This window comes from Agelaius phoeniceus, chromosome 3 (genome assembly GCF_051311805.1).
Source record: "Agelaius phoeniceus isolate bAgePho1 chromosome 3, bAgePho1.hap1, whole genome shotgun sequence".
Classification (NCBI taxonomy): domain Eukaryota; kingdom Metazoa; phylum Chordata; class Aves; order Passeriformes; family Icteridae; genus Agelaius; species Agelaius phoeniceus.
In genome coordinates, this window is record NC_135267.1 from 95,196,377 (window position 1) to 95,218,588 (window position 22,212).

The following is a 22,212-nucleotide window of genomic DNA, read 5'->3' on the forward strand; positions in this document are numbered from 1 at the left end:
CAGACAGCATCCATCTGATTCTGTTCATCCAGCAGGAACAGAATCCAGCTTTCAAAATCTGTCCTTGGCTGGGCTGAAATTGGGAGTTTGGGAGCATGTATGAAGAGATCATCTGCCTCAGGAAAGGCTGTTTCTCTCTTCTTTGGAGGAGGATGATCTTACAAAAAAAAAAGAATGCAGTAAATAGTTGAAAGCTGTGCCAGATTAAAACAGGACAGAATTGGATTGTTGGTTACCCAGATTTCTTTTTTTGTACTCCATTCTCTCCTCCAAATTGGCAGCCTTTTCATGAGCACTCATTCCTTCTCCTAACTGTTGGCTGAGGCCATATCTAAGGCTGCTGCAATATCATTCATGATGAGAGTGCTTTTCTTAGAAACAGAAGTTGTCATACTCCTATCCTTCCCCCTAAAAGCCAAATACATTCTCATGCCACACTGTTCTATCTAAAATGGCTGAAATAGTTCATTTTTCCTTCCCAGACTTTAATGGCCAAAGCATAAATATTAATTTACCAGCAATCTGGTGACTGCCATTAACTTACCTCACGGGTACATAAATTTTTTCCATGGAGATATGGGGTGTCTTATTCTTGGGGGGAACTCCAGCTTAGTAAGGTGAGTAGGATGATGTTAATTGTACAGTTTTCCTTATTTTGTTAGACTTCAACCTTTCTGAGTCATCTGTTGTTTCCTTTTTCCCTTGTGGAGTAATGAGTCTGTATTTTCCTTTGTTTTTCACTGAATTTTGAAGTATTAATTGAACCTCCCCTTGGTTGCTTTTTTTTTTTTTCTATCAATCGTTGCTTTTATAACTCATTTTGCTTCTTAGTTTTTTTGATTCTGTTATTGTGTTCTAATGCTATTTCCTCATATTCATTCTTGTGCTTTTTTTTCCATATCCATCTTTTGACCTGTATCTTTCTTACATGTTTTGCATGATTTATAACCTTAAATATTAATACATATTTTAATTAGGAAAGAGAAATTTTATTAAGATGATATTAATTTCTTCTGCACCTTTCATGACAAGTATGTAATTCTGGATCTATTTCTACATAAAAAATAATCACATAAATACTTGCAGACATTTGGATCTTTTAAATTACTGTCACACTGAGTGAAAAGAAATTTCTCTTTAGTTTTGGGTTCATCACCTTTTACTTTCACTGCAGCTGTGGTTTTGTGTCAGTATAATGTGTAATATGAAAACACAAAAAATTCCTATTGTTTAATAATACTTTTTTGTGCCAACAGGTGCATATAGATGTCTATGCCTTTAAAAATATGATTTTGCATCTAAAATTTACAATTTGGTTCCTGTGGATCTGTTCCTTATTCCTTAGATGAAAACAAAATCATCATTGCACATACTTTAATTATACCCAAAATAAATGGTGCTGATACTACAGTTTTACCTGGGGTGCTACTGAAGGTGCATAGGTTCAAACACTTATCCTCCAACAGTTTCAGTAGATCAGAATTTTGTAGGCATTGTATGACTTTTCTGTAATTGCAGTGTAATTGAGGGACCGAAGAATTGTGCAGGGGCAGTTTTTAACCTTAATTCTTCCAGGTCTGGCACAGTCAAAGTACCTTATTTTGTCCAATGGTTTGTATTTCTACAGTAGAATATAATCAATATTGCCTCAGTAAAATGAGATTGTATACAGAAGCATTATTAGAGAACCTGTATATAGAGGACTGGTTATTTAGGATCCATATGTCTTTGGCAGAGGACAAATTTTTATTTAGAAAATTAATTTACATTTCTAACTCCAAAGAGTTGTATGTGGGAATTTTCTAAAATGCTCTTTGTCATTGATTTCTAAAGGAATTCAATTCATCTGATAAGATTTAATAAGAAAAATACTTGCTTTGAATATTTTATTCATGACATAATAATATCACTCTTTCACTGGTGCAGTTTATCTCTATAAATGGCTTATTTGGTATGAATATATAAAACAATACACTTTTAGGAAAGTTGTATCTTCACAGGGCTGATGTCTTTATTTAAATAAGGAAAGCATTTGTCATTTCAATGAAGACAGTCACAGATTCAATAAAAGAGTGCACTCCTGGTTTATTTACCCACTCTTATTTAGGGCTTGCTTTCTGAAATGCTAAACTTGCACATTTCAAGGGTTAGCAGGTTTACAGCCTACCTGTGGGACAATTTTCAGGCATTGTGGCTGATGTGAGAAGTAATAGCTAGAAGCTAAGAGGCAGCAAACAACCGCTCACTAAAAGCTGATTACTGTAAGGCAGTATATGAGTCACACAAACAGTGAGTTTGGTTAAAATCAACACCTGCAAGTCCTGAAACTCAGCTGGTTTTGGTCAAGAAGAAAGGACATAACTTCAGGTACCGGAGAGAGAGGAAGATGTTGATGTTTAGGAAGATGTTGAGGTCGGATTATTGGGTTTTCATCCCCTTGACAAGGACTAAATGTGCTTATGGGATGAAACTTTGAGGGAGCAACTTTCCTGTGTGCTCAGGTGTCTCTGTGCACTGGCTTTGATTCTGGGCTATGTTTGGAATTGGCCCATTTTCTCAGATACTAGGCACTGAGGCCAGTTACTCCAGATGATGAAGTGGATATCTTTAGCTTAGTACTTTTAGTAACTGGATGGTGTGAATTGTCTTGTGGGACATTCAAGTGTTTCCTCTGTCTTTTTTGATAAGTTTTCCATATCTAGGTGTGAGGAAAGCATCTGAACTTTGCTGAACTTTGTCAGCAGTAAAGTCTTTTACTACCTTCTTCAGAGAAGGGCAATTTGAGCAATTGGTTTTATTTGTTACAATACATCAACAGGTTTCTACATCATGGTAGAAGGCAGAAACTTTGAATGCTTTCTGTCTTCTATTAGCTGATACAGCACAGTAAAAATTTCTCTGGAACATCAGAGAAAATGGTTCTGGGGTCAATTCCAAGGTTGGGTGTAGGCACACAGTTTGTGGTCATTGGGAGTGGGACTGCAGCTGAACCTCTTTCCTGATGGGCTACAGCTGTGAGAAGCAGGTGAACAGCATTGAAAGCAATGAGACCTGGAGTGCCCAGATGTGCTGACCAATCACCAAAGGGAACAGAGGGCACACAGGTGTGATGCATGAGCATGAGGGGTGTAAAAGGCTGGGCTAAAGAACAAAGAGAGTGGATGCTTACAGCCTTCTGGTGTGGTATTATTTTGTAGGAAGGTGAAAAATTTTGTAATGCAGGGGTCTGAGGCTCTATATCATGTTGTAAATTGTAGGCTAGATAGAACAGTGCAGTGGGGAAGAAGGTAAGGGAGTAGCCTATTTTTAGGCTGATAGGGATTTTGAAGTTTATAATGAATTTTTATTCTCAGAAGGTGAGGCTTTCTGTTCCAGAATGGATTTAGATTGCTTTTGGGATTAGGCTGATTAAGAAGGAAGTTTTGACTGTGTTTGTAATTGTGTTGGGGGTGTTCTTGAGGTTGTTAGATAGAAGTGGAAATAGGATGGAGATGGTTACTAGGGTTAAGAGTATGAATGTGTTTAGGACTAGTGAGAGGTCCATTACTTTCACTTGGACTCTGTATGGGTTGCTGCTTTCTGAAATTGTATGGTAATGCTGTGTGTTATTGCAGCTGCCTTGGCTGTGACATACGCTGTGACAGTTAGGTGTACTCTGCTGCTGTGCTCCAAAGCCTGGATTGCTGCATGTATGCACTATGTGTGCTTGTGGTCCACCAGTCAAAACTGTGTGTTTTCATGTGCTGAAATTCTGCCAAGAGGAACTTGGAATTCATTCATGGAGTTTTTGATGGAAAAAGAGAGATAGGTAAAGTGATTTTTGAGGGGTTAGCAATGTTCTTGAACTCTACTGAAATGCATAATTTGGACTGTAGGGGGAATATATTCACAGCTGAAAATTGCAATTTCCACTGGAAAAAAAATATAGATAAATGTACAAAATTACAGAACAAATACCAAAAAAAGGCAAAAGCCTTTTTATAAAGCAGATAAACTTATGGAACTAATTTTTGTGTGTTTTCTAAACCTAATTTTCTCTGTCTGAGGTGAAAATCTTCTGGACCATCTAAGTGTATTCCACAGATGAGATTAAAGAGATCCTGAAAAGATGTTTTTGGTGACAGGGTTGGAGAGAAAAGAGTAGGGAAAAGAAAGGGAGGAAATAGACTGTAAGGACAAGATTGGAATAGTATAATATATATATATATATAAAATATATATGATATTATATATATTAATAATAATAATATATATAAAATAATATATATAACTAATATATAGTAATAGGATATATTACTATATATTACTAGCGGTAATATTTTTTTCTGTTTCTAGAAAATGCAAAGCACCAAAATTGAAGATCATGAAGAGACCTGATATCAGAGTCATGGCTGCATAGTCTTAGACTATGAATGAAATTTGCAATATTTAATCAAAGAAAAGATAATTTCATCTGCCCTAATTCTCAGTGGAAAACACAGCAGAGATCCCATTCCCTTAGGAATTCCAAGGATACTCATCAATTAGTCTCTTATTCATGGACTCTAACTCTTCTACTCTGGATTTACATGTGAAGACTTTCATTAACTGTCTCATATGAAGTGAATGTAATTCATACTTTCCTAATTATTGTCAGTCCCCAAGTGCAGGTACACAAGATTTACAGGGAGTTGAGGCAGTTGCTCACAGAACTGAGATACACAATTTAGCAGAAATGACACCAGGCAATTTGTGTGCTTCTGTAATAACCAAATGATCAAAAATAGCTTCAGTAAAGAGAATCGATCATCTGAAAGCATTTTCATAAGCCTGCACCCCAGACAAATGAGTTTGCCTGTAGAAAAAAAAAAGGCAAGCAATCAAAACAGAATCAGAGCAGAAACACATGTTATTTGGAAAATCTCTAATCATCATTTATGCTTTTAGGCTTGCTTTGACTGCCTTTAGTGGTTCTTGCAGTTCTAAGAATTTTGCATTTGTTTTTTTACCCAAAATTCCTTGGGCTTGGTTTTCTGTGGTATTGATTTTGGTTGGTTCTTAGGTGGTAGCTGATACAGGTTTATTTTCACAGAGAGACTGAAGGGTGGATCAAAAGATCTGTATCACTTCAAATTAAATAGGAGCAGAGGAGCATTGTCCATCAGAACAGTTGAGTTACTTACAGAGCAACTGGGACCCTATCCTATAAATGCATAAAAGCAGAAAGTATTCTCTACTTTAAAGTTATTACCCTAGTGATTAGTAACAACACACAGGTAAGTCTTGCTGCAAGGCAGATTTTCCTTGAATTTGCATGTCCACCTCCACCATAGCTATCTGGCTCTTGGTAAGAACAAAGTTTCAAAGTCAATAAAAAATACCACTGTGTTCCTGTTTTGTTTGGTCTTTGTCAACTACAACTCATACTTCCAACATTTAAATGCAAAAAAGATACAACAAACAACCAAAGATAAAAAGCAAAACTCTGGTGGTCTACAATGTTTGCCTGACTTCAGGGCTTTAAGCAAAATATTAGAGCTCCTAATAGGTGGAAAGTTGTAAAATTTAGGTGTGTGAAATGATTGCAGTATCTGTCACAGGGACTCACACATGGTGCTTCTCCCCTATTAAGAAGTTCTATGAAAACCTTAAGGAATGACATCATATGACTGTGCATGAGCACAGTGTTTTAATTCTATTGCTTGTAGTTCTGTTTCTGGAATCTGAGTCCAGATTAGCAACCGGTGGAATTTATGAGAAAAAGTTCATTTTTCATTGGAGTGGGAATGAGTTCTTTGTGATGCAGCCTTCAGAAACAGGTGCTGTTTTTTTCTAAATGTATTGAGTTCATCTCTTGGGCAAAAAGACTTGGATATTAAAAAGTGGCTTGAAAATGAAGCATGTATAGTTGTTTGGCTACATTTTAGAATCCCTGAGATCAAGCTAGACTTTCTTTTGCTGATGAAGATATTCCTTTGCTTGTGCCTGCATATATTTACAAATGGATTATATGGAATATTTAAGAGAGAGAGGGAAAGGTGATTACAGTCATTCTCTTAATCCCTCATGACATCTTCAAGTATTTAAAATAATGTGTGAGAAGCTTAAGAATAAGGCTATATGAGTGCCGTATTATCATATTACTTAAAATGCTATTATTTGTCTACTTTGTTACGTGACTCTAGTGGCAATTATATTTTCACAAATATTGTGACTAACAGACCAGATTTTCTATGTAAGATTGCTCTGTGATATGATTTTCTGGAATATGGAATAATTGCAACACATTATTTTCTTTTAGGGAATTCAATGAAAATATAAGAAATATGCCTGAAATTAATGACATCTGAACTTGGCAAGTCTGTGGACAACTGAAGGTAAGGGCCTAAATGAATCAGGATCCTTTTTCAAAATGTTTCTCTGACATATTCATAATATTGCATAATATTGCAGCACATGGGAGGGGATGGAGAAGACAAATTAAAAAAAAAAAAAAAAAACAAAAAACCAAGTTCTAAAGATTGTTATTCCCGTTTTAAAACCACTAACTCATCATCTGTGTCCTGATCAGTAACTATTGATACAGTTGAGAAAAGATGCTTAACAGCCTATTTCATGACTGCTCCTTAGGAAAATCATAAATAAGAAAAGGAATTGTAGCAATGTCCATCTTCCTTCAATAAACGATGAAACAAATTTTCTACTTGGAGGCACACCTGACATCCTGGGGACCTTTAGCAACAATTAGACTGAATGCTGCATATGGTTCATGTGAATGATGCTTAAGAAAGTAAGAATTATTTGGAATGCTAGTTTTCATTTACAAATTTAAAGAAGGTATGTTCTTTCAAACCTTCTGGAACATTTCAGGTACAATTATTCAATTGTTTGAGACCCAAATAATTTTGGTTCAGGTCTGTAGGCACTTCCATCATCAGTGACCATCTGTAAAGTACTGTTAAAATTTACAACATTATATAAATGCCATGTGTCCTAATTACTAACTTACCACTTTACCTTTATTTGTACATTTACTGTTTTGGACAGGAAATAGAGAGAGAGAGGAAATAACTGTGCTTCAAAAGAGAATATGTTATGAAGAGATGACTTTTTTAGAAGATTTCTTAAACACAGCAATAAGGAAAATGCTTTATCTTAGAACAAAAGCATGGTGACTCCAGAATATTGCATCACCAAATGAGGAACCCACAAGCAAGACATAACTTTTACTGTAAGTACTGCTACTGAAGACAAATACATTATTTAGTTAGCTTTAACAGTTTTAATCAGTCTCCATTACAGATTTTCTGGACACTTCACCTTCATTTTTTTAATGACCATACATTCTTTTTGGAGTGTTTTTGTTCAACTCTGTGCTCGATTTCAAGATTTCATTCTCTTACCTGAAAGGAAGAATTTCCTTTCAGGAAAGGGAATGAAATCCAGTAATTTCAATGAGAAAATGGGGATCAATTAGGCAAGCTTTGGTCCGTATTCCTTCACTTCAGGTCATCCCAGTTTGGGGATTTTCCAGTTTATCTGTCCTATCAGTTTTTTTCTTTTTTTTTTTTTTGAAGCTTCAATTCTTCTGTTTAACATCTGTCTTGTTGTTTCCATTCCTTCCCAGATTTTAGGGATTTCTCTTTGAGTGGTTTTGACAAGTTTTGGGCCTTCTCACTTCACCACATTTAATCTCAGTACCCTTAGTTGTAGTCACACCATTTCAATTTTCAGGGTGTTTCAATTTTATTTTTGAATGACCATATCACTTTTCTGAAGTGCTTATTCAACTCTGTCTTCTGATTTCAAGATTTCATTCCCTGAAAAGGAAACAAAATTCTTCCTTCCAGAAAAGGGAATGAAATCTTGTGATTTCAATGAGGATCAATTGCGCAAGCTTTGGTCCATACTTCTGCCTTTTAGGTCATCCCATTGGCTTTTCCTGTTTTTATGCCCTCTAAGCTTTCATTCTCTTTTTTATTTTCAAGTTTCAATTCTTCTGTTTCTCTTCTTTCTCTTTATTTCCCTTTCTTCCCAGATTTTAGGGATTTCAATGGGAATAATTTTAGCAAGTTTTGGTCTTTCTCACTTCACCACATTTCCTCTCAGTACCATTGGTTGTAGTCACTCCATGTCAAATTTTCTGTATTTTTCAGTTTCCTTTTTGAATGACACTATGTCCTTTTTGGAGCGTTTGTTCAACTCTGTCCTCTGATTTCAATGCGGATGAATTGGTCAAGCTTTGGTACATATTCTTGGCCTTTGTGTCATTCCTTTGGCTTTTCTTATTTTCATGTCGTTTCTGTTTGGTTTTTTAAAATATTTCAATTCTTCTGTTGCCCTTCTGTCTCTTTCTTTGCTTTTCTTCCCTGATTTTAAGGATTTCAAATGGAAGAATTTTGGCATGTTTTTGGCTATTTCCCTGCACCCAATTTCATCTCAGTAATTGTTGAGTAGGTGTTGAACCATCTTTACATGGTGAGCTAGAATACAGAACTAGATAATTGATTAAGAATTAAATTTTAGGAAATGCTGGAATAACATACATAGCCATTTTAAATAGGTGTGTCCTATTTTTGTTGATGGGTTTCCTTCAAAATGTCAATTTTGTGGGAAGGTCTTTTTTGTCACAACCCTTGTGTATTGATTTTATGTTTCCTATATCTGCATGGTATTTAGGAAAAGTAGACCAGTTATCCAGTATATTGTTCTTGAGAATGCTTATTTGGGAAGCTGGAGAGATCTGTAACTTCACCCTGATCACAAATATCACTTTTATACTGTGCATATGTTACATGTAGCAGATTAATTTGAAGCTTGGAAATTAAGAAACTGATGAATAGAGTGATCTTTTTCTAGAAAATGACACTTTAAACCATGCTTTCATTTAAACGCCTTAACATTGAATAGTTACTATCGTAGTCAGATGTTGGAAGTCTGTGTTTTTATGTAGGAATAATCAGCAGGTATGTAAGTTTGGACTGCAAAGTTTTCTCAGGCCCTGAGGACATCACAGTTGAAATCTTAGAAAGAAAAAATTATTGCTTCAGTGTTTAGACCACAGGAAAACCTGTTTGCAGATTTGTCAGATAAGGGACAGTAATTTGTACTGTAGTTTCTGAATTAGAGATGAGTCATGAATTACTAGAAGAAGGAGGTGGGTTCAGAGTATTTCCCTTTTCTGAGGATTTTTTTGGCCTTTTTTTTCCTCCCCAGAAATTTAGAAAATGTCTGCTTCTTCCACTGTTATGTATGTAGTTTTTGTTTTTAAGCAGGAATTTTCTCCTGCTTGTCTTCAGTCCTCACATAAGGGTAAAGACCATCTTGAATAACAAATAGTCATGGATTGGGCATGAAGAGCTTAGTACCTTCACAGTGGAACCTTTAGCGCTGTGCAACAGAACTCTATTCTCTGATGCAGTTCTGTTGATTGCAGAGTTTTGTCTTCTTTTGCATCACTGTAAAAATTTTTTGCATCACTGCTGTTCAAAATTTCTGCAAGTGAACTAGAATTTTTCTTTCTTTTGGATGTTTAATCATGCTGAAGTGATGCCTTCCAAAATACTTAACCCTCTTAACTGAAGGGTCACTTTTCCTTGAAATAATAGAACTGTAACCTTAGACTAATTTTACTGCGTTAATGTGTGTACCATAGAGATGGATGTTCAGTTTGGAGTTACTGATTAAAAGGTCCCAGCCTGCTGGTGATTTCTCCTTGTTATACTTCCTTTCCTCCTCTGTTGTCTCTGAGTTATCAGTGATTATGTACTTTTCTTTAGATTTAGTTTAACCCTGCTTTCTCAAGCAATGTCAGAGGCTTAAGATAACTCGTCAATCATGAACTTTAAAGCTGAAGAATGAGAAGTTTTACTTCCTTAGGAAGATAATGCACTCAGTCATTCATTTTTAAATACTGGAAACAGTTGTTTTCTATCAGGTTTTTTTCTATGATCAGTTTTATTTTTTCCCATGGTTCTAGAAGGTATGGAAAACAGCTGAGGTAAGGTATACTGAAGTAATAGATTGCTGTAGCATGCAAGCGTAGCTGTTCCACTGCTTGAGGCACCACTATAAAATCATGACAAATGAAGAATACATTTGCAAAGTCTAAAGGAGACCTCAGGCAGGTTGAATGTAATTATGTAGCTAGAATTCAAGTAAGGCCCCAGGACCACCTGCGAAGGAATGTGTTGCTCACTGTTAGTAGGGTGCCAGGCAGGAATTATGTTTATTTACTAGATAGAGTAACCTACAGTGCAGCCATAATTTAGAATGATAGAGTACTAAAGAGAAAAACATACTGTGTGAGTAATAAAGCATAATGGAATAGAGCCATCATGCTGTATTATGCAATCTGCATTTTATAGAATGTGAGAATATAAATTCACCTATTAGGAGAAATTGCACCAACTTAATGTTCAAAACCAAAAAGTATTTTTCAAAAGTAAAGGGAAGAAAGTAGCACCTCTGTCTTCTCTGAAATGGGAGTTTCATATAGGAGCTTGGATTAGTGGAACATAAGCCTTTTCTTTATCTTTGGCACTCTTTTCTTTGGCACACTTTATCTTTGGCACTCTTTTCCAAATCTATTGGAAAATATTGGACTATATCTCAAAAGAAAGTTGCTGCACCATAGGAATGTGGGGGTAAATACCATAAAACCCTTTAAATATGAAAATGAAAGCATAATGCAAACAAGCCAACAGGATCAGATGGATTTGAAGGTTGTGTGTAATGAACATTTAATATGTACATCCTTAGGGTTATTGATGCTATTTTAGTATTTACATGATAGTTGTTTCCAAAAAAGACATATTCTAAAATGAGAAAGGTGAACCAAGAATAGAAATAAGGAAAAATTATAAACAGTCTAATAGCACAAAATGCAACTCAACATCTTCCTCTGAGGATGTTGGGGAAGCTGAGGTAAAAGTCTTTTATGAGAATGGAAGGAAAAAATATTTCTGGTACTTCTGAATGCCTTAGAAATAGGTATTATGTTGGAAAGTGAAGGAGAAAGAGTAAAAGACTGCCCCAGAACTGGCAGTCATTCTAATTTTTCACCTTGCAAATATTTTTTAGAACAACCTAGGTCATGCTCCAGCCAAATGAATAATGTTTTATTCCTATAGCCTCTGTTTCATTGGCCTTCAGCCCTTCTAGTTTTCTAGATTAGTTTAGGAGCTGCATCAATACATACAGCCATGCATTTGTCAGCCACCTACAGCTGTACTTAGTTTTCAAAGATTATTTAAATTTATGTATGCTTACTATGTGTGTTTGATGTTTCTCCTGGACCTTGGTGAGAATTCCACTTGGTCAAGATCTTGAATTTGGAAGTATACCAAGTGTAGGAACAAGGGAAAGTTGAAAAATGTCTGGAAGAAGATAATGTGTCAGAGTTTGGAAAAGATTGAGCAAAAAACCAGATGGAAATTAATTCCCAATACTTGTCAAGGATAAAGTCAAAAAGATCTGCGCTACTGACAAAGCATGTTTGAGGATTTGAGAGGCATCATGTTGAGATTAAGCAGACTTTTCATACTTTTATTTTAATATGATTGATTGACATAGACAAAATAGATGGTAGTTTAACTTTCTTGTTTGTATAACCACTTCCCATCTAAACTAATCTGCAATTAAAAGAGTGGATTTACTTCCTATACCCCTTTTGGAAGAGAAAGGAACCACTCTCTGCTGGCAGGCAAATTGACATAACATTCAACACAGTATAATGCTGAAGTCTTCAGTATGATGTGGTAAGCCACAAAATAACATGAAGACAAATACCCTTTTAGCTTCCTTCCCCTGTTTTATTTATTACATCCTTCTTTATTTTTCACTGGTGGAGAGGAAAAAGAAGTACATGATTTAAAGTAGTTATGACCACTTTTAAGCAGTTTCAAGTTTTGAGACAATACTTTCTACATGTAAATGCATAGAGTTGTCCATCTATAATTTTCTGACTTAAAGAGAGCCTGTCTTTCTAAAGGGAGGTCAGAGTGAGGTGGGAGAGGGATATTTTTATTGCTGCAGTATTTCCTGTAAAGATAAAATGCATGTTCAGGATGCAATGTAGTAAACTCCACAGCACAATTTTGCTTGTTTTTTTTTCTGCTTCCTCTTTCATAGTCTCAAGAGTTTAGGCCAAGAGCTAGAACTTTTCCTAACTGTTGTGTTGGCTCATGTTGGCTAATAAAACCGAAAAGTTTGGGAAGGATCTGTTTCCTGTTGATATAAACAATCCAAAATCTTTGGGCAAAATTGTCCAGTGTGATTTTTCAGAATAAGTACTGAGTAAAAATTGCCTGTAACTTTTGAATTTTGGCCTTCAAAAGCATTGCTGCATTATCACTCTCCTAAACCAAAATCAGTGGTAACAGTTGTGGGACACCAGCCTACCTTCAGTGCTCAGCTTCAGATCCAGTGCTTTGGAAGGAGATGGAGTTTGGCTTTATTTGGTCACTGTTTACTGTTTGAAATGGCATGAGCAGGACTGAGTGGACTAAGTGGATGCTCTATTCTCCATAAATGACTGTAACTGAGATAGACCAAGTGCTGCTGTGCAGGTGTGTGAGGATACAGTGTAAAGCAAGGGGTTCTGGTGGTGGGAACAAGGTGTCCCAATGCACCAGCAGTGGCTGTGATGTTCCTTATAAATTCTCATCAGGCTGAACAAAGACATTGGATCACATGTCTGGGAGCTCTCGTATTTTGTTGTGCAGTTGCCATAACTCCAGCACCCTGCCCATGTGTAGACACCAAAGCTGTTGGTTCACTAGCTCTTAAATTCTACAGTAGACTTCCACAAGCCCTTGGATTTTGTACAGTACATTTCAATGAGCTCTCAAGTCCCACAGCAGCCTTCTCGAGGTCCTGGCTCACAAGCCACAACACACTGCCACAATCTCCCTACCCCCACAATGAATTTCAGTTTGGAGCATGGGGTAGATCGTGACAGCCATGTGTGGCCCAGGCAAACCAAAGGAGGAGAGAAAAAAAGACAGAAAAGGGAGAAAGAACAAAGAATATCAGCAGTGCTTCGATCTGATGTTGATCCTGCCATGTGAGTGGTCCAGAGCTGGGGGTGTGAGGCAGAAGTGAAGGAGAGCAAGGGGGCCTAATCCCCTTTCTTTTGCACACCTCGTATGCAGACCAGATAATGCATGCATTTTATTCACCTGTACAAAGCCAGCCCTTAGAGCCCTCCTCCAGGAAGTGAGTTGAGGGGGTTGGACTGAGCAAGGGCCTCAAGATGAGCAGTCTCAGGGCAGGGCTACACCACCTCTGTGGGACCCCCTCCTCCCATTACATCTTTCCTGCCACAACAGTCAGAAGGTTTGACCCAAAACACACTTATTTCTGGTTCTTTTCACAAGGTGAGTGGCCCAGACCAGTGGTGACAAGGCTGTAACATTTAGTGCTCAGTCTGTATGGTCTGGGGAAAAAGAGAGAAGAATGGAGTACTTATCTAGGCAAACTAATCTGTGTTGTCAAAAAGAGACAGAGCTTTCTGCAGGGAGCTCTTCAACTCCTGCCTCTGTCAAACTACACCAAACTGACATTTGTACAACTCTCTAACTTTTGACACCTGTATACTTTCTGTGCTTAAAGTAAAGCAATCCCACTTCAGTAAAATAGGAGAAAATTCTGGCAGGAAAAGTCTGGATTTTTTACTTTAATATTTTTCTGGAGTTTTACTTTAATCTTTTTTGCTGAAATGCTGATAATTTACAGAGCATTGTTAACAGTAAGCTTTTTTTCTTTATTAAGGTTTAGTGAAACCAGCATTCCAAAAGGCAAACTGTATTTTAATTCTTGAAATAAATCCATTGCATTGCAGGGACACTGCAATCTAAGTAATCAATGGTTTTTATTTTATTTTTTTAAAAAAGACTCGTGTTCTATGTAACACTGAAAGAGGTTTTAATAATTGCAGTCTAAAATATGTTTTAACACACATCCTGCCAGAATCTGGACTCAGAACAATAAAGACAGGCTGTTCATACACATAAAAGCAAAATTCCTTTGCCAGTCAATAATGTTTCAAGCAGAAACCCATTTTCATGACTACATTTACTTTAGAAAAAATATGAAATTAAAAAGAGCACTCAGGATGTATGAAACAGAAAAAAACATTAAATTGCCAACTAGTGAGCTAGAAACATCAAATTTTGCAGATTTTAAGTTAAAATAAGTTTTAAAAAATCCCCAATATGTTTTTTAAAAGAAAAAGAACATCACTCCTTTGCTCCACAATGTCTAAAATGCTTTAACTAATGTTAAAGTTAAAAGGAAGATGTTTTTACCCCTACCTAGCATACATAATAAATACCAAGGTACATGGAGAACCTTTTTTTCCTTGAATTAAAGCTAAGACTGCAGAGCTCCTTTATTTTCCTGAAAGAATAGTCCTTTTGTAGCAGACAACTTCATATTTTGTGGCCAGGGGCCACAAAGTTGAATTTCCAGGCAGCTTTCTTGTTTTAAGTATGGAGTCACATCTTCAATTCTGGCTTAGGAAATGGATTTACAAACAAGTGACAATGGCAGAAGTCTGCTTTGAAGTCTGCTTCCAGCAGGCAGGAAACTGTGCTCTGGAAATGTGTTCTCTGTGTAGGGCTGTGCTCTAGAAGTGTATTGTCTGTGTAGGGCTGTGTTCAAATGTGAGGCCACAGGGCTGGTAAATCTCTAGTGCCAGAGAGTGTTAACAGCAAAATGTGTCCATGTAAAGTTGGTTCATATGCTCTGCCTGTTTTCAGTAAAAAATAGGATATTTTAAGTTTTGATTAAAAAAAATATTTAATGCATTTATAGACCCACAAACATCACTTTCCAGCTGATGGAAACTCCTTTGAAATGTGTTAAAATTTGTCACAAAGAATCAAAGGTTGGTTTCATTGCTACAGGGAATTTGTTCTTTGAAACAATACCCAAAATAATTCTGATGCCTAGAAATTAGATATATGTTAATAAAATGTTATCAAAACCTGGAGGTTTGGGGTCTAATAAAAGGCTATTATAATCATTTGGAATGTCCTTGATAAAGGGATTTTCTGGGAGATCAGTAGATCCCACACAACTTGTTTAAACATTAACCTGACTCTGTTAGATGAAGAATGCCTATTGCTGGTTACATGTAACAAACCCCCATAATTTCCATTTAATTTTGAGCACGGCTATGAAGCAATTTAAAAGCCCCAAATATATCCTAACATCTCTTTGCATCTTGATTAAGTTTTTGTCCTAATCTTGGACTCTTCACAAGTTAAAACAGTCACTTATTTAAAAGCTTGATGGCTAAACTAGGAAAGTATTTTATTTACTTTGGAATCAGAATTCAGATTAAAATATAATGTTTTTTACTGATGGCATGTGGTGAGAAGAGAAGCCCAGAGAAGAACAACATTTTTTCCACAAAATAAATTGGTAGTTTTAGTTGTTGTTGTTGTACTGGGACAATGTATTGGACACAAATAGATCAGCTGCAAAACAATTTAGGGAAGCTCATATGTTAATTTTGTGTGTTTATACTAAAAAAAATGGTACGTGTAGGTTATTAAAGAGAAATATTATTTAGTCTCATTCTCTCCCTCACAGATTTGGAGTAATATATGCTGTATCATATTATAAACTGTCTGTTAATACCAGGAAAAAAAAATTTTTTTCTTAATCATTTGAATAATGGAGTGTTGCTAGCTAAACTGATCATTTGAAAATTCATTGAGTTGCACAGTAATCATTGAATCTCCAGTTTTATTATCCTTTATGTCACTGAAAAATGCTTGTTGTTGTGTTGTTCTCTTTTCATTTTCATGGTGTTCCAAACCAGAAATGTATCACTGTCTAAAAGGTTGTTGGTTGGTAATAGAGAAAGGCAAGTGAGAGGTCAAATCTCTTGCAAACTGGTAAAATGAATAACTTAAATTTAAATAGAAAACCACATTGCATGACCAGAGGTATAGACTATACGGGTTGTAGTATGATTTATAAAATTAAGAATGTTATCATTAAGGGTTCATGGAACTATAGCATTCATGAATAAGGCAAAGTTCCCACTGACTTGCCTTTAGATGTGTGCTGGATTCTTGGTTGGTTGAGTTAAGGATGTCTGCTTGGATTTCCTCTGCTCTATCTAATATTTCCTTCATTTGTTCCCACTCTGAACAAAAATACATGCACAAAACAAAAACTCATTGGGAAACATGCCTAATAAAGATTTTGTCTTGCTAATATTGCCATTATTCCCTCAAATAGATCTTTCAATTTTCCCACCTCCCATTTGCTTTATATTTGTTCACAAAACAATCATATTGTGAGCACTCAGGTACACAAGGGAAAGTTGGTGGAATGGTGAAGCAAGTGTTGGCACCACATTTTGTTTCCTCAGGCTTGTAACTCTACCTCTAAAGAACTCTCTGGAGGCTGCTGCACGATCCCTTCAAAATCTTGTTCTGCCCCCATTCCTTGGTTGACAAGGATACATTCAGGGAAGGTAGAACCACCCCTGAAGTGGCAGGAGGGGTGGAGGGACTGTACCAGAGGTTGTGCAGGTTGATCTTTGTCACACAGAAGACAAGAGCTCAGATCGTATCCCCAGCCATAAACACACGGCTTGAGGTTGTGCAGCCTCAATAGCTCTGAGGGTTCAATCTCCCTTTGGGAGAGCTCTCACGGTGTGAAACGATGAGGCAGTGGCAGCTGCTTGTTGTACCTGTGAACCCATCCATGGGGCAGAACAGATCTGCCTTCACTCCAGTGTTCCTCTCATGTGAACAAGGCAGAGCCCTGAACTCGTGGTCACATATTTGTATGAGATTATATTTGGTTATTACAACACCACAGCTGCCCAAACTGCCTGTGGCCAGATCTCCAGAAGAAAGGCAGGCAGATCAGCAGGGTCCATCTGTAACATGCATGTTACTGGCTGAGCCTTGTGTATGTAGTCTGATCTCTCCCAGAATAAGTATTTGCTTCTGACAAAGTCTAGGCAGGCAGAAATGAAACACTGGAGCTGAGTGCAATATCTTGAAAATCACAATTAACTTATATTACAAAATTTTTGTAAAGATGTACTTCCACAGTAACTTTGGCTATTGCAAAGAACAAAATAGAATTTGCAGATTTAGAGAGGTGATTCTGGCCCTCTACTACTCTCAGCTGAGACCCCACCTGCAGTATTACACCCAGCTCTGGGGTCCCCAGCACAGGAAGGACATGGACCTGTTGGAGCAATTCCAGAGGCAGCCACCAAGGTGATAGGAGGGATGGGGCACCTGTCTTGCAAGGAAAGTCTGAGAGAACTTGGTTTTTTCATCCTGGAAAAGGCTTTGGAGTGGCCTGATTACAACCTGCACCTGAAAGGAACCCAAAAGAAAGATGGATAGAGAATTTTTACAGCCGTATGTAGAGACATGGCTTCAAACGGAGAGAATAGGTTTAGATTAGATGATAGGAAGAAATTCTTTACTATGAGGGTGGTGAGGCACTGGAACAGGTTGACCAGAGAAGCTGTGGATGTCCCATCCCAGGAAGTGTTCAAGGCCAGGCTGGATGGAGCTCTCAGCAGCCTGGTCTAGTGGAAGGTGTCCTGCACATGGCAGGGGGGATGGAACTATGTGGTCTTTAAGGTCCCTTCCAATGCAAACCATTCTATGAATCTATGAAGTGATATCTACTACTACTAAACTTTCCTGAGGCCTTTTGTAGGATGCTCTGGTGCTTCAGATAAGACATTGACTACTTTCAAATGTCACTGTAATAATTTTAAGGAATTTTGAAAACCATCAGTCAAGAAGAGTATAAAACCCCCACAACTGCATATGTAATCTGAAGTGCAAAGGTGTATATACGGAAATAATGTGGTGAAAAATGATAAGCATTCTCACACTTTTGCCACAATTGTGTATCTTCAAACCATCAGCAAACAAGGGTGAGACACTCAGGACATATCACATGCTACTGCTTCCCTTGTTCTTTGTATGTGCTGCTTGTGGTTGAGTCCTTTTTGAGCCTGTGAAGTTGCTACCTGAAGGGAAAGCTGTGGCTTTACAGTGGTTCTGTGAGTTACTGAGAAAGGGCCACTCTCAGCCTGTGAAAGAAGGGCCACAAAACCAAAGGAGAAAGTGACAATATATATCCTTTTCAAGGTGGGGCAGAATTATTGCCTTTGCCAAAGTGTATGGTACAATAGTAAAATTAATTGTAAAACTCAATTGAGATCAGTGCTGAAGCTTAGTGAAAACAGTATTTCCCTGCAGATGTTTAACAAGACAGTGCTGGGCTCTGCACATGAACTGTGATGCCATTTGCCTGTACAGCAAGTGTTCTGGGAATCTTGCTTACAACTACTGCAAGAGCATCGGTCCTTTTGCTGAATGAATACAGCCTGATATTAAAAATCCAAAAGAACGTGATATATAACCTCTGCCTTTCTGCCAAAGGTAATAAAAGATTAATTTAAGGAAAAAGGAATTTGTAGCAATTGGTATATTTCTGGTATTCATCAACAATACATAACATCTAAAAAAAATGCATCTGAAAATCCTATTCTTTATATGAATAAGAAGAAAAAACTGTTTTAGCATAAGTAAAATCCTCAGTGAGAAGAAACCATTTTTTGCCCACTTTGCATCTTTGGTCTTTTCTGTGCTTCATTCCATTAATCTTGCCTTTATGCAGCCTGTAAGGAGGCTGGGATACTTGTATTCAAAAATCTAATTCAGGTTTCTATTCAACTGAGATGAGTATCCAGCTGAAGGGGACAGCCCCATGAAAAGCTCACCCAGACTGCTATTGTGTGGTAAAAAGAAGGCACACAGATGAGGAATGAAGTCCTGTATAGAAGTCTTCTATAAGTTACAGATGCCACTGCTTCCATAGAAAGCTGAACCCTTGTGCAAGGATGAGAACATCCTCTTCACAAGTCTAAAGGCATGGAGTAGGGTGGCTTAAAAAATTGTATTTAAAACAGGTGGATGTGAAATGTCTCTCAATAGAGATATAGTGACAGGAAAGGAAAATGCTTCTATATATGGGAAATATTCTTATCAACAAGCTTTGCTAAAGTATTTGGGATTCCTAGTAAAAACTCTCCAGAAATCCTGGGTTGAGGTGTGGGTGGAGAACAGCTTCTCCACAAAAACTCAAGTGTATTCAAAGGTATAGGCAGACAGAACTGTGGATGCCTCCAGCTGTATGTCTGGAGAGTGTTGTAAAGCAGCCTCTATGACAGATCTCTAGGCAAAAAATCACCAGCTCTTCAGTAGAGAAGAGCTTAACCTTCCTTGCACAGGTTAAGAATGGGGGAAAAGTCTATTGCTTTCTTTGCTTAACTCTCAAATATTCTTTCAAAATACTACATCTAGGTAGGCTATTATCTGGAAACCTCTGTTTTGTTTTCTCAAAAATGTATTTACTGATCTATTGGGTCAGTATGATTGGGTCATGATCTACTACTCATCTATTGGGCACTGTGTACTTTTAAGCTAACATTAAAATTGGCATCAGAAATCTGTTTCCTAAAATCTGTGGGAAAAACGATGGGATGGGAACTTTGCTTTTACTGAGCTTATTCAACCTTTCAGAGAGCCTTAGCCATGCACAGTTTCTCTGCATGGATGTAATTATGCACTGTACTTTAGCTATGGGTGTCTATTTGCATCTCTGCAGAGAGAGCACCTAGGGATTTACAACATGCATGGAAGACCAATGCCCTCATCCAGGCTGGTGGCAGACAGAGTAAGGCATCAGGAATGCACATCTGGCAGAGTGAGAACTAGGCTCTGCTTCTATTCTTTGCTGCCTTGAGTTGGAGATGGTGAGAAGTTTTTTTGAGGTGTATTAAAATATCTTTGATGACAGAAGCCAGTTCTTCAAGGAAAAAAACTTTGCTCACAGAAAAGCACTGGTCTAATTGAAGCTTCCCATGGGATCCTACATTTCAGCTCCACCTTGGAGATAATAGGGCAACAACTTGATACTGCCAGGCTAGCTAAGGTGCTGGATCAAGCAGAGTAAAACTGTCTCCTGACTGCTCAATATTCCAGGTGAGGGCCCTGACCTGCAGTAATCCATCTTCTGACTACCTGATTACCTGTGCAGTCAGTGCACACACTTCCTTCTTATTTTAGTGCCAGCAGTTGCCTTCCTTTTTTTCCCCTCTTCATCAGCATTGGCTGCTGATGCCCTTTGATGAAAGAAGAAAAGGGTATTATTTATCCAAAGTGAGAAAAATAACTCTTAACAGCCAAGAAAATGGAGATGGAAAAGTCCTGAAAAGAAAATATTTAGATAACCAAGCAACTTGCAGTCAGCCCATACCCACTTTCCTGATTCATTTTCCTTGCTCTGTCCATAAACATCTATTTTGTTCCCTGTGGCTGCCCCAGAAAGGGTTTTCCTTCTATTCCCAATGATTTTTTTTCCATTTTCACATAGGACAAAGCACAACCTCTTCTGTAGTTTACAAGCACATGCTATAAACAGAAATATATTGTAGCAGAAAGTAACCTTGCTAACATATGCAAATAGCAGAGAAGAATGTGAGGATTAGATTAGAAAGGGTAAAAATGGTTTAGTAATATGAAGAAGTAGCAAAAGCAGAAAAAGGGTGTTCCCACTGCTTTTTAAATCTGTCTTTAAATTATTTACTTGGCACTTTGACAGCTCACAATTTAAATTATTTCATTCATCTTAATATTTAATCACAGTTTTTAATTATACTAGTAACTTGAGGCTACTTTTTAATTCAGCAATAGCTTCATCTTCTATTAATAAATGGCACATACCCTTGGCCTTGACACTTACTTGCTGTGAGTGTTTCAGCTTTGGTAGAACATGCAGTTCAGGACACTGTTATTGCATCTTAAAGCTCAAATCTTCTTAAATTATCAGTACAGCATTTAACCCTGATGATAATAATTTAGCATAAAAATGTTCAGTCTTCACTGTAGTTCTTAATGCTACTGTTGCTAAAATTGCAGAAGATCAGAGAACAAGTACTTATAAAAAAATCTTACTCTGAAAAATATTCTTCCAGATGATTTTTCTTCTCAGTCTGGAGAAGAGACAGTCTGGTACCTGTGAGCTGTGGGCTGGAAGAATGTTACATGTCTATGTGTGGCTGGCAGGGTTTGGGATGAAGGACTTGGGTTTTTTTTGAGCTGCATGCCAGATGAACTCCCTCGCTGGGGTTGCAGCTCTCGTGTGGCACTGGGCTGCATTGGTTTGGAGGCTGCTGGGGAACAGGGGCCATCCAGCCCAAACCCACCAGGGAACACTAAAAGATCTGGGGCTTGCTGAGCTATGTCTCCCCCCACAGCTCTCTGACGTCTGTGTGGTTCTGTGATGACTAGGGAATGTGATTTATGGGTTCAAGAAAGTTGACCATCTTTCCCCTGAGCCTCTGAGACCAAACTCCTGTTTTGGCAGGCAGCACGTCAGATAAATATTTTTCCTATAAATTGGCCACCCTCTATTTTACAATGTTAAATTTTTGTTCTAATCCTCCTTATTGAGAGATTGCTCCAAAAGTTGGCTCTTCTCTTGCTTTTTTGTGATTCCCAGCCAAAATTTATTCACAGAATAAATTCCAGTTTTGTTGCCAACATGGTTCCTTAGCTCAAAAAAGACTCTTTGATTGATCTATGCACAGCAATCAAAGCCTTCTTAGTGTTCATTTTGCCAGACTAACTGAGCTGAGCTCTTCCAGTTTCTTTTGACATGATTCATCTAGAAACCTTTACTGTTCCTCTTTGGATTAATTTTTGTGGATCACAAATGATTAGAATTAAGTGCGTTTTCCCTCTGACACTTCACCAGGGTTGGCACACAGAACTCTGATAGCACTTGCTGGCCAAACCTCACCTCCTATGTACTGTTGATACTAACAGAAATAATCAGTATGAGCAAAATGGTGGATTTAACAGAACCTCTAATAAATTTGGTTAAATCAGACGACAAGGGCTGAGATTATTATGTGGCATATCTTTGTTTTTATACAGTGACAACACGAGGATCAGGAACCAGGACACAATGGCCCACATGGGCAGTGCTATTTGTAGGTCATCTGAAAGGATCAGTATCACAAATGTGTGATGTTTGGTAGCTTTTTGCTCAAGGAGCTGGCCACTTTGGGTTCTATTCACAATGTACTGAGTCTCCCCATCCACTTATTGGAGACTTACTGCGTGTAAAAATATCTTTCCTGTCACCTCTGGCCACAAAGATTAT

General features: G+C 37.5%; 1 protein-coding gene across 3 annotated transcripts in view; it reads left to right on the plus strand.

Annotated features, from left to right (window-relative positions):
• KCNK2 (potassium two pore domain channel subfamily K member 2) overlaps positions 1 to 22,212 on the plus strand; it is a 132,991-nt gene that overhangs the window by 17,072 nt on the left and 93,707 nt on the right. For 2 of the 3 annotated variants that reach the window (XM_077175903.1, XM_077175904.1), the window contains exons 2-3: positions 6,281 to 6,356; positions 7,027 to 7,210. In XM_077175903.1, the coding sequence (XP_077032018.1) occupies positions 7,177 to 7,210 (34 nt within the window). In that variant the 5' untranslated portion in view covers positions 6,281 to 6,356; positions 7,027 to 7,176. Of the gene's footprint in view, positions 1 to 457; positions 618 to 6,280; positions 6,357 to 7,026; positions 7,211 to 22,212 lie in introns of those variants that run through there. The other variant, XM_077175906.1, reaches the window with a different exon arrangement.